Source organism: Nicotiana tabacum, chromosome 8, assembly GCF_000715075.1.
Source record: "Nicotiana tabacum cultivar K326 chromosome 8, ASM71507v2, whole genome shotgun sequence".
NCBI classification, from domain to species: Eukaryota; Viridiplantae; Streptophyta; class Magnoliopsida; order Solanales; family Solanaceae; genus Nicotiana; species Nicotiana tabacum.
In genome coordinates this window covers 100,368,725-100,381,673 of record NC_134087.1, presented here as the reverse complement: position 1 = coordinate 100,381,673, position 12,949 = coordinate 100,368,725, and the positions used below count along the sequence as shown (strand labels likewise).

At 41.6% G+C, this 12,949-nt stretch overlaps 1 protein-coding gene across 1 annotated transcript; it reads left to right on the top strand.

Annotated features, from left to right (window-relative positions):
• The first annotated feature begins 1,849 nt into the window (after positions 1-1,849).
• Positions 1,850-6,863, top strand: LOC142163230 (uncharacterized). Its single transcript, XM_075220495.1, has 3 exons — positions 1,850-2,166; positions 2,485-2,585; positions 6,853-6,863. The coding sequence occupies exons 1-3, from the start codon at positions 1,850-1,852 to the stop codon at positions 6,861-6,863; spliced, it is 429 nt and encodes a 142-aa protein (XP_075076596.1).
• Positions 6,864-12,949: the final 6,086 nt, after the last annotated feature.

Sequence of the window (12,949 nt, the reverse complement as noted above, 5' to 3'; positions counted from 1 at the left end):
TACATAAGTCAACATCCAGTTGACTTTTCTAACTTAAACTTCCTTAAAAGAGACTAAGTGTCTCAAACCTTACCAAAATCATTTCGGACTCAATACGACCAGCTCGATACTATAAAACATGGATAACAAAGCATAAAGAAGTAGAAATGGGGGAAACAAAGTGGTAACTCATGAGACGACTGACCGGGTTGTCATACCGGGGATCAAAGTACAAGTATCTCAAGGGGTTCAGATACTTGTTGGGGGGAGCAAGAAAACAAATGTCTCCGAGGATACGCTGCAGTTGAGGTTATTTGCCTCTTCTCTATGGGGTAAAGCATTGGACTGGTTAGGGAGATTGCCCAATCATTCCATACACACTTGGGATGAGTTGGCGGAAAAATTCATTTCCAAATTCTTCTCTCTAGGACATATGGTGACACTTTGGAATGAGATTCTTGCATTTAAGAAAGAACCCAATGAGCCATTGCACGAGATTTGGGGAAGATATCGTACCATGGTTAAAGAGTGCCCGAATAATGATATGATTGAGGCCATGATCCAACAAACCTTCTACATAGGGATCAATACAATAAACCAATGCGTGGTAAATCAACTTGCCAGTGGGAACTTCATGAACACACCTTATGCCGAAGCTTGTGAAATTCTTGATGAGATGGCAGATACCTCATCGACATAGCAAAGTAGAGCCAATGTTCCGCAAGGTGACCCTAATGTTATTTACCTACACAAGGAAATACATGATCATGGGCAAGCTATTGCTAAGTTGACAACTACAATGAACCAATTGGCCAAAGCTCAGCTTCAACAAGTTCAAGGGCTGAAACAAGTGAATGCAATGGAAGGTGTAAATATGATGATGAACAAGAGATGACAACATGGTCAACAAATGCAAAGCTGTCTGGAACAATTCATGCAAGATAATAGTGGTTATGATCAAGGTGATTCATTCAATGAGCAAGAAAAAGAAGTTCAATATATCAACAATTATCAAGGCCAAAGAAACAATGCTCAAGGACAAAATCAACAATAATGGCGGTCGCAAGGAAATTGGAACAATTGAGGCCACCAAGGAAATTGGAGTGGTGGTAAGAATAATCAAAGCAATTGGAATAATAAAGGTAACCAAGGCAATTGGGGAGGAAATCATCAAGGTAGTTGAGGTGGCAGCAATCAAAACAATTGGGGAGGTAATAACCAAGGAGGGTGTAACAACAACAACAACAACAACTGGGGGTCAGGTTTTTAAAGGCACCTGATGTTCCAACAATCGAGCAATCCACCTCCCTATACTTATCAAGGTACAAGCTATTCTAACAATGAGATGGGTAGAATTGAAAAAATGTTTAAATAGACGATGGAGAAGAATGCCGACTCCGATGCTCAACTAGCCTCTCACAATACTTCTATTCGAAATTTGGAGGTTCAATTAGGACAAATCTCGCAAGCTTTAAACACTCATCCTAAGGGGGAACCACCTAGTGATACGGTGGTGAATCTAAAGGGTGGGAATAATATGGTACATGCTATGGCTATGACTGCTAGAAGTGGAAAAGGCGGGGATGCAACCACCTCAAATCAAAGAAGAATTGTGGATGATGATGTTGTGGTTCAAGAAGATGAAATCCCAAGAAATATGGTTCAAGGTAATGAAAAAGTGAGAATAAATATTGATGAAAGGGTGGAGGAGTTGCAAGAAGAAGTGAACCCCTCTAGGGAACACATGATTGAAATGTCGGTACCGGTAGTGCCAAAGGCTAAGGCACCAATGACAAGTCCTCCTCATCTATACCCTCAAAGGCTTGCAAAGTAAAATAGTAAGAACCAATTCAAAAAGTTTATTGACATAATGAAAAGTTTGTCTATCAATGTACCATTGGTTGAGGATTTAGAGCAAATGATGAGATATGCAAAATTTATGAAGGACTTGGTAACAAAGAAGGGATCGATGAATTGTGAAACAATTAAGATGACACATCAAGAGAGTGCTATACTGCACTCAATGGCTCCTAAGTTGGAAGATCCGGGCGCTTGTACAATCCCTTGCATTATTAGGAGTGTCGACTTTGCCAAAGCATTATGTGATCTTGGGGCGAGTATCAACTTGATGGCCTATTCAGTGTTCAAAAGTTTGGGAATTGGTCAACCAAGACCCACATCCATGAGGTTGCAAATGTCGGATCGAACAATGAAGAGGCCTTTGGGTATTATTGATGAAGTGTTGGTTCAAGTTGACAAGTTCATCCTCCCAGCGGACTTTGTGATTCTTGATTGTGAAGTGGACTATGAGGTGCCTATCATTTTGGGTAGATATTTCCTTGCTATAGGGAAGGCTCTTGTTGATGTGGAAATCAGTGAGCTCACTTTCTGGGTGGGTAATGAAAATGTGGTTTTCCATGTGTGCAAATCTATGAGGCAACCAAATAGTAATGAAGTTTGTTCATTTGTGGATTTGGTGACGGATGTGATTATTGATGATGCTAGTGCCACAATGAATGTTGAGGATAATTTGGAAGCCGTTTTGCTCAATCTTGATGATGTTAAGGAGAAAGAAGGCTATGTGGAGTGCGTCAATGCATTGCAAGGTATAGGGTCATACACTTATGAGCCCCGCAAGCTATCTTTGGATCTTGAAAACTGGAAGACTCCTCCAACAAAGCCCTCAATCGAGGAGCCTCCAACTTTGGAGTTAAAACCATTACCTCCACATCTCAGGTATGAATTCCTTGGCCCTTCTTCCACTTTACCTGTTATCCTTTCTTCTTGCTTAACTAACATGCAGGTAGAGTCCACATTGGAGGTTCTACAAAGGAGGAAAAGAGCAATCAGATGGACTTTGACGGATATTCGGGGCATAAGCCTCGCCTTTTGCATGCACAAGATTATTTTGGAGGAGGGTGCCAAACCCTCCGTTGAACATCAAAGGAGGTTAAATGAAGTAATGCAAGAGGTGGTGAAGAAGGAGATAATTAAGTGGTTGGATGCCGGGGTTGTTCACCCCATTTCAGATAGCTCATAGACCTCTCCGGTGCAATGTGTCCCAAAGAAAGGGGGCATGACTGTGGTAACAAATGACAAGAATGAATTGATCCCAACAAGAATTGTCACCGGGTGGAGAGTGTGCATGGACTATAGGACGCTCAACAAAGTCACTCGGAAAGATCATTTCCCACTTCCATTTCTTGACCAAATGCTTGATAGGTTGGCTGGACGTGCTTTTTATTGGTTCCTTGATGGATACTCCGGCTACAATCAAATACTTATTGCTCCTGAGGACCAAGAGAAGACCACTTTAACTTGCCCCTATGGTAATTTTGCATTCTCGCGGATGCCATTTGGTTTGTGTAATTCACTGGCGACTTTTCAATGGTATATGATGACTATTTTTACCGACATGGTAGGGGATATTCTTGAGGTCTTTATGGATGATTTTTTTGGGGTTGGGAATTCATTTGAAGATTGGTTGAACAATTTGGATAGGATATTGGCTAGATGTGAGGAAATGAATTTAGTGTTGAATTGGGAGAAGTGTCACTTCATGGTCAAGGAAGGCATTGTCCTTGACCACAAAATTTCAAAGCATGGTATTGAGGCCGACAAGGCCAAAATTGAGGTGATCTCCAAACTCCGTCCCCTATATCCGTGAAGGGAGTGAGGAGCTTCTTGGGTCATGCGGGTTTCTATCGCCGTTTCATCAGGACTTTTCCAAGGTAGTAAACCCATTGTGCAAACTTTTGGAATGATGCCAAGTTCCATTTCAATGAAGATTGTATGAAGGCATTCGAATTGCTTAAGTTCAAGTTGACTACTACTCCTATTATCACCACACCAGATTGGAGCTTGACTTTTGAGATCATGTGTGACACTAGTGATGTTGCGGTTGGAGTGGTGTTGGGGCAAAGAATCATAAAAATCTTCCATCCGGTCTACTATTCTAGCAAGACCATGAATGATGCCCAAGTCAACTACACAGTGACCGAAAAGGAGCTACTTGCTATTGTTTTTGCTATGGAGAAATTCTGGCCATATTTGATGGGTACTAAGGTGATTGTTCACACTGACCATGTGGTGCTTCGGTATTTGATGAGCAAGAAAGATTTTAAGGCAAGGTTAATGTGGTGGGTGCTTCTATTGCAAGAGTTTGATCTAGAGATTCAAGACCGCAAGGGTAGTGAAAATCAAGTGGCAGACCACTTGTCCTGATTGGAGGACGAGGGGAGGCAACATGATGGCCTGGAGATCAATGATTCATTTCCCGACGAGCAACTCCTAGCCGTTTCAATGACCGGGATGCTGTGGTTTGTCAATTTAGCCAATTATCTTCTGAGTGGCATTGTACCAAATGAGTTCTCTTCAAACCAAAGGAAGAAGCTCAAATGGGATTGCCTTAAATATTATTGGGATAAGCCGTATATTTTTTGGATATGTACCGATGGTGTGATCCGGCGATGTGTGCCAGAGGAAGAACAAATGGGAATTATTGAGGCTTTCCACTCTTCACCGTATGGTGGTCACCATGGTGGAGCTAGAAAGGCTACAAAAGTGTTGAGTTGTGGATTCTATTGGCCTACTCTCTACAAGGACGCTAGTGAGATTGTCAAGCATTGCGATGAATGCCAAAGAGCCGGTGGGATTTCTAAGAAGAATGAGATGCCCCTCAATACCACCATCTTGAAAATTGATATCTTTGATATTTGGGTTACTGATTTTATGGGACAGTTCGTGAGCTCTTGTGGGAAAACTTACATTTTGGTAGCTGTGGACTTTGTGTCAAAATGGGTTGAAGCCGTGGATTTACCCAACAATGAAGCTCTAAGTGTGGTGGCATTTTTAAGAAGAACATCTTTTCAAGGTTTGGTACTCCAAGGGCCATTATTAGTGATGGGGGTTCGCATTTTTGCAACCGGGCTTTTGATACCTTACTCACAAAGTTTGGTGTCACTCACAAAGTCTCGACTCCCTACCGTCCTCAATCATATGGACAAGTTAAAGTCTCCAATCGGGAGATCAAGAGTATTCTGTCAAAGACTGTGAATGCCAACCAGACGGATTGGTCAAGAAAACTTGATGATGCTCTTTGGGCTTATAGGATGGCCTACAAGATGCCGATTGGGATGTCTCCATATCGATTTGTGTTTGGGAAGGCGTGTCATCTTCTGGTAGAACTTGAGCATAAGGCCATGTGGGTTTTGAAAAATTTAAACCTTGAATGCGATGTTGCCGCAAACTTAAGGGTGGCACAATTGAATGAGCTTGATGAATTTGGTATCATGCCTAAACAAGTTTGTCCTTTTACAAGGATAAGATGAAGTACCTCCATGACAAGTACATCCACAACAAGGAGTTTGAAGAAGGTGATCTTGTGCTATTGTTCAATTCCCAGTTACGGATGTTTCCGGGCAAGTTGAAGTCAAAAATGGAGTGTCCCCTTTGAAGTGGTGAACATAACCCCCTTTGGTGCTCTAGATTTGAAAAATAAGAATGATGAGGTGTTTGGAGTCAATGGGAACTGGGTTGAACATTATCGTTGCAAGGTTGATGATGGCCACATTGTGGTCGGTTCTTCATTTCAAGTGATTGGTAATCTGCATCGTGCCACGACGTTAAATCAGGCACTTCTTGGGAGGCAACTCTTGTGTCCTTTTCTTTTTCTTGGTTTTCTTCTTTAGATTAGACAGGCTTTGTTTTGGGCTAACTAGTTTTGAAGTGTATGCAGGAATGGGTGTGCATTGCAGGGGCTATGCATGAAAAATTTGCCTAAATGTCACAAAAGTGCGGACCGTACCAGAATTATGTGGACCGCACAATCATTTTGCAGCCACACAATTCTGTATGCGGTCTCACATCTAAAAGACCAAAAGTGCATGTTCTTTGAAGTTTGGACTATCAAAGTTCATTAACAAGGTGCAGCCGCATACAAAATTGTGCAGTCCGCACAAATTTTGCGGCCGCACTCACTTTTGTGTGAACCACAACAATTCTTCAAGGTACAGGTAAGGAGTGCAGACCACACTCAAAATTGTACGGCCGCACTCAGGTAAGTCTGGGCCTGCCTGGGTCAACCTATAAATAGGACTTTCATGCACTATTCACACTTTTCGACTTCTGAACTCTCAATCTCTAAGCAACTATAGTGCATAATCCATTAGCTCTAAATCTTCTCTCATTTCATCAAGTTAGATTCTCACCTGCATCATTCACTACTTGTATGTTTAATCCATGTTAGATTTTTGTTCTTTCTTCTAAAATTGTGTTCTTGTTTTCTTTGATTAATTTAGTTATTTTTAGGCCTATAAATGTCAAATATGCTTAATATGTGCTCCAAAATATTGTGGGTAGCTTCGTATGTGTTAATTAGGGACTGGGTAGACCACTAAGCTTGTCAATTTGTGCAAACCATGTCTAAATTGTGAAAAATTGCATGAACCCTAGTTTACTGCTCGTGAAATTCAAATGGTGCGGCCGCACACATTTTTGTGCGGTTTGCAGTCCTTTAACTTAGGGAATTTTGTGTGCTGGAATTGTGCGGGCTGCACTCAGAAATATATGGTCCGCAGTGAAAATTGTGCGGTCCGCAGCAAAATTGTACGGTCCGCACTAATGAATGATCAGAGATCCTAGTATTTTGAACATGGGACTGTGCGGCCGCACTCAAAATTGTGCGGTCCACACTTTTGGTTGTGCGGCCGCACTAACTTTTGTGCGGTCCGCACTTGCCAGTCTGCGCCCGCACTAATTCTTTTGCGGTCTGCACTGCCTCTTTTGAGACTGCTTTACTACAACTTTTAAGCATGCTTCTGTATACATTAGGAGTTTCAAGTCTAACTGATTCTTATTACTTATGTGTTGCAGAAAATGGTTAGATCAAGGGGCAGAGGTGATACATCAAAAGGGAGGGTAGTACCCTCCTTAGGCCGAGGTCGAGGAAAAAGCAACCTACCACTAGAAATCTAAAGAGCCATAAGCAAGAAAGCAACCACCAACAAAGCTCATGAACCCTTCGAGAACAGTGAGTATCTCCTATCTAGGGAAACTTCTAAGGGTAACTTCGTGCAAGCACAACCGGAAGCCCAATCACAACAAGTCCTGGGTAGATTCCACTTGGTAGATGCATCATCTTCTGCTGCTAGCTCTTCTGAAGGTTCGGAAGAGAGTATCCAAGACTCTAAACTCTCTTCCTTACATGCCCCGGCTGCTCCAATCAATGTTGATGATGTCCCAGGCGACTATAGATGAGGTGATACTGCAATAGGGGGTTTAGATAGGTAGAGAAGGGAGATGTGGGATGACAGCTTCGTCAGCTTGACTGCCTTCACCAGATTTAAAGAGTGGTGGCCCCAAATATCTCTCCCTCTTGAGCGACAATTCTTGATGAAGGATTTAGACAAGCACAACCTAAATGTCCTCAGATAGTTCCAGGAGAGAAAAAGATAGAAATGGTTCACCCAAAGCGTCCTCGATGCAAATGAGCACTTGGTTAAGGAATTTTACGCCAATGTAGCTTATATTAAGAAGGGTACCAAGGTGACAAAAGTGCGAAATATGAAAATTCGATTCAACTCATGTTCTTTGAACTCTTATGTGGGATTTGAAGAAGTGGAGGCAGTCCAATACTTGGAGAAGCTGGCTATGGGTGATGTAGCTCGCCCGTGGCTAGCTGAGATTTTGTCTTTTCGAGGATCAACACTTCCGTGGCTTACAGCAGGGGTTCCCATAGTTCGGGCCACCTCAAACTTTGAAGCAAAAAGGTAGCAGACATTCGTGTGCAGCCACATTGATCCATGCCTCAATGAGAACAACTTCCCAATTCCCCGTGCAGTCTTGGTGAACTCAATTATGGCTGGGTACCCGATTAATGTGGGTGATATCATGTCCACCAACATCACATTAGCTGTCCAGAAAGATGAGATATCATAACCGTACCCGAACTTCCTCACAGAATACTTCAAAGATCAAAAGGTGGAGCCGAGGCAATATAATACAGAAATTAAGGCTAAGAAGCCTTTCTCATGGTACCACCTACACGATAGTGACAACACAAAGTTCAAGGGTAAGGCAACTACCTCCACTGGCCATTCTGAGGAGCCAACGGTAGTAGTCACTGATTCAGCTGCCAAGACGTCCACAGTAGCTGGTCCTTCCACTTTGACAACAACCATGCTATCTTAGTCTTCTAGACCACCAGCTTCATTATCAGTGCCATTATCAGTACCAGCTTCATCCACATATCCACAAACTGCGTTGCGAGTCTCCCAGACATTAGTGAGTCTCAACAACTAGATGCAGGCAACTACTTCAAAGCTGTCTGACATATCCAGTGCTATTGTAGTATAGTCAACAGCCCCAGCAGAGCCACACGTACCTCCGTTAGTGGAAGAAACATTGAAGAAGATTCTGGACAGCCAGAAGACTATCATGGCTATAATGGTGGTACATGGGAAAGCTATTAAAGATTTGGTCAAACAGGTCAAGAAGATGCGGAAGTCTCAAGCGTCGAAGAAGTCAGTGGAGAAGTTGAGAAAAAAGATTGCTAAGATTACATATACCGGAGACCTACCATTGGACCTGCTCATGGAGTCAGCAGCCCCAGCATCACATGCAGCACCAGTAATACCCGAGGCACCAGAGGCGGCAACCGGCCAGTCTGAGGAGCCGTTACGACTATCCATAACGGTGAGGAGATGATCTGGATGCTCAGCAACCCTGTTGTCCCTCAGCTAGGTGATGATGAGATACAACTAGAGAAGATAGAGGGTGCTGCGTATCTCATGCAAACTGAGACCACATAGGGAGTTCTCTTAACTCTCTACCCTTCCTTGTTCTTATTTTTGCTAAGCATTAGGGACAATGCTTATTTTCATTTGGGGGGTGGTGTATTTTGATTGATTGACATTGATATTGGGCTGTAAAAATGATTATACTATTTTTCTTTTATCTTTATTTTCTCTTTGGTATGTATATATTCTCCCTAATCTTTGATGTATATATTCAGTTTCCCTTGTGTATATATTCATTTTACTTCGGTTTGTATATTTCTTTATCTTACTTTCCGTAGTTTATTTCATAGCTTCTTTAGTTTGTTTTCCTTTGTAGTATAACTTCTTATTTACTCTAGTAGCTTCTTTTTTGATTTGTTTTTTTTTTTTCGTTTTGAGTGAACAATAAGCCTTTGGTTTTCTTAATGCCACTGTTCTTTCCAAAGGTGAATTTTGTGTGAACTTGGTGGCTCTTCCCAACGATGGATGGCGTGACAACCTTCTTAAGGGATTTAGTCCGTTTTCTTTTTTGTTTAGGCAAATATAGTAGTAATGAATAAAAGGGGTCTCAAGCATACTTCACTTAGTACCAACACATTTACCTATTACCTTATGGTTAAAAACAAGTTGTTGGAGGAAAATAGCTGTAGTTATGACCTTTTGACTCTTGTGTTGACTTAAGCAGTTATCGAGTGGTTTAGTCGAGCCATTTGTGATTCTCAATCTTAACTAGGGTTGTTGTGGGACCTCAACTCCGTTCTCTTTAGCAATCCAGCAGTGTGAGAGGTAAGGTATTGAATTGCAAGTCCAAGTTTCCGTGCTAATAGTCTAGAACTTGCCCCGAATATTTTTCTAGGAGAAATTCTAAGTGTAGCTTGGCTTGAGAAATGAATGTAGGCTCTCCTTGATCTGATTTGAAGTTTTAAATCTTCCATAGCCTACCAATATAATATCCCTAGTCAACCCATTTGAGCATAAGCCCTTTTTTTTCAATAACCATGTTACAAGCTTTTATCCATTTTGTAATGACCCTCTCTTGGCACCCAATCTTTCCTTAGCATTCTTGAGAAATAATTGGCAAAAACATAAGAGGGGAGAGATGAGGAGTTTGAAAGTGATAAAAGGTACAAAGAAGAGAAAGAATGAAGAAAAGGGAAGGCAAAGAAAAGAAAGAAAGAACAAAAAGAAAAATGCCAAAAAAAGAAAGTGAATAAGGTAGAAAGTTTTAGGGATTCAAAGAAAACAATGATGAAAGTCATGGATTAAATAGAAAAGGAGAAAAATGAATGTCATGACCAAGAAAGAGTGACGTTATGTCTCTCTAGTTCCCCCGAGGAAAAAGAAATTGACTCAAAGAGTCGACAAAGTATGAGCCAAAGAGAGAAAATGGAGTGCTTAAGGAAAGATGAACCCATTCTAATCCATCAAGTCCTACCTTGATCCAAAAAAGCCTTCATTACATCCCGAATAAGCCCTACATGATTTCAAGTTGAGTGAGCTTACATTAGTGGTGATTTACATGAGGGGTAAGCTTATGGTACTTAGAGCTGGACTTTTGACATTATTTTGAGAGAGATGAGCGAAATTTTCACAATCCTTGATTCGAGCGTTACATTCTAAAGTGAGATTTGTTAACGGAGAGTAAAGGAGGAGGAGTTTGGGATCCACAATGACCTATGTAAAGAGTGAGCTTCCTTGATAAATAAAGTCAACTCTTGATGCTCTAGCGTCACATTAGAACTATTGTACTCAAAAAGTCAAATCATTGCATTGTTGATAATTCATACGTGTTGTGTGTAATTGTTGATCCCAGTTGATATATGATTGATTCACCTTAGGCTAGCTGAAATATTCCTTTTTCTAGTGGAGGTGGGAATTTCCTTAATTGCTTGAGGACAAGCAAAAGCTTAAGTTTGGGGGAGTTGATAAGTAGGGTTTTTGATTGCTTATTTTCTCTTTTTTACTTGCGTTTTAGCTCAAAAATGCTTAAAGATATTCCCGAAAACTAATGAAATGTGCTTGCTTGCAGGAGTGTTGCAATATGAGCCAAAAAATTAAAATCAACTCATAAAGGATCCAAAAGTGGACAAGGACCAAAACAAGGCAAAAAAGCCCCCAGTGCGGACCACACAATACTATGTGCGGCTGCAAAACAAGGAAAGAGCCATGTCAGTTTTTCTTTAGACGCACAAATATTGTGCGGCCCTTGAAGAGGAGATTCAAAGAGTTGGTTTTGGCCAAGATGAAGATATGCAGACCGCACCATAATTGTTCGACCGTAGGATGACAAGTGCGGCCACACTCACAATTGTGTGGTCCGCAGAAGACAAAGATCAGAGAGATGAAACTTTAAGTTTAAGAAGAAATGCGGACCGTACCATTTTTGTGCTGCTACCACAAAAAGATGAAGGTGTTAGTGACCCACAACATGAGGCTTTGGGAAGTCACTGAAGATGACATTACTTTCACGGAGGAAGATGCAAATGGATTGCTGCTACCACACAACGATGCGTTGGTATTTTTTTTGAATGTTTTAAATTTTAAAATTAAACGTGTTTTGGTGGACCCAAAAAGTTCGGCCAACATCATACAAATGGAGCATGTTGGTGCAAGCCAAGCTCACCAGAAACATCATCCTGGCCATAAAACTCCTCGCCGGGTGCAAACTAGAAAGTGTGACAACCCGACGAGAGATCCTGCTGCCCACGAATGTCGAAGGGGTGATGGCCCTTTTCAAGGTTGTGGACGGTGATATGGGTTATGACATCATCATGGGGAGACTATGGTTGCACGAGAGGAAGGCTATGCCATTAACGTATCATCAATTGCTGAAATTTCCAACTCTCCCCTCCCCCCGGGGGGGGGGGGAGGGTAGGTTAAATAAATAAGAGGTGACCAATCGGCAGCAAGAGAAATAAATGCAATATTAGTTTCTAGTAGTAAAGGGAAGGAGCATGCAACATAGAAATTACAGGAGCCGGCGCCTGCTTCCGAGCCGAATGAAGTCAACCAGGGGGAGGAGTCGTCGGAATCCTATCAGGTGCCGAGGTATTTCCAGGTACTAGAAGCGACAGATGCAACAAAGTCCACAGTGGAAGAACTTGAACAAGTCACATTGTTTGAAAAGTAACTGGAGAGGAAGTTCCACTTGGGCCAGGAATGCACCTCGAACTCAAGTCTGGATTTATTGAGTTTCTTAAATTTAATGTCAATTGTTTTGCGTGATTGCATGCGGATATGACAGGAGAGGAAGTTCACAACGGACGAGACAGATGCAACAAAGTCCACAACGGAAGAACTTGAACAAGTCACATTGTTTAAAAAGTAACTGGAGAGGAAGTTCCACTTGGGGACAGGAATGCACCCCGAACTCAGGTCTGGATTTATTGAATTTCTTAAATTTAATGTCAGTTGTTTTGCATGATTGCATGCAGATATGACAGCTATCCTATTAGAAGTGGCCATACACAGGCTAAGCTTGGACCCAGCATCCCTCCGGTAATATAGAAAAAATATCCTTTTGTCGAGGTCAAAAACAAATTTGTCAAAGAAGAGGTAACTCGCTTATTTGATATCGGTTCAATCCGAGAGGTAAATTATCATGACTGGTTAGCTAACGTAGTAGTATTTCAAAAGAAGAATATTAATTTTCGCATGTGCGTAGACTATAAGGACTTAAATAAGGCGTGCCCAAAAGACTCGTCCGTATTACCAAATATTGATCAAATGATTGATGCAACGTCCGGACACGATTTAATAGGTTTCCTTGATGCTTAGTCCGGGTACAACCAAATCAAAATGAACCCTGAGGATCAGGGAAAAAATACATTTATCACAAACTTTGGCAAATATTGTTACAATGTGATGCTCTTTAGGCTAAAGAACGCCGGAGCCACTTATCAATGGCTCATGAACAAAATGTTCGAAAAGAAGATAGGGAAAACCATGGAATATTACATAGATGATATGCTTCTTAAGTCTTTGAACACAGGTGATCATCTTAAACACTTGCAAGAAAATTTTGACATCCTAAGGAAGCATAACTTGAAGCTGAACCCCGAGAAGCATGCGTTCGAGGTCAGTTCCGGTAAGTGCCTGGGATTCCTTATGTCACAAATGGGGATCGAGTTTAACCCAAATAAAATCAAATCCATCAAAGACATCCCGGACCAGCTATCAAGAGTAAAAGAGGT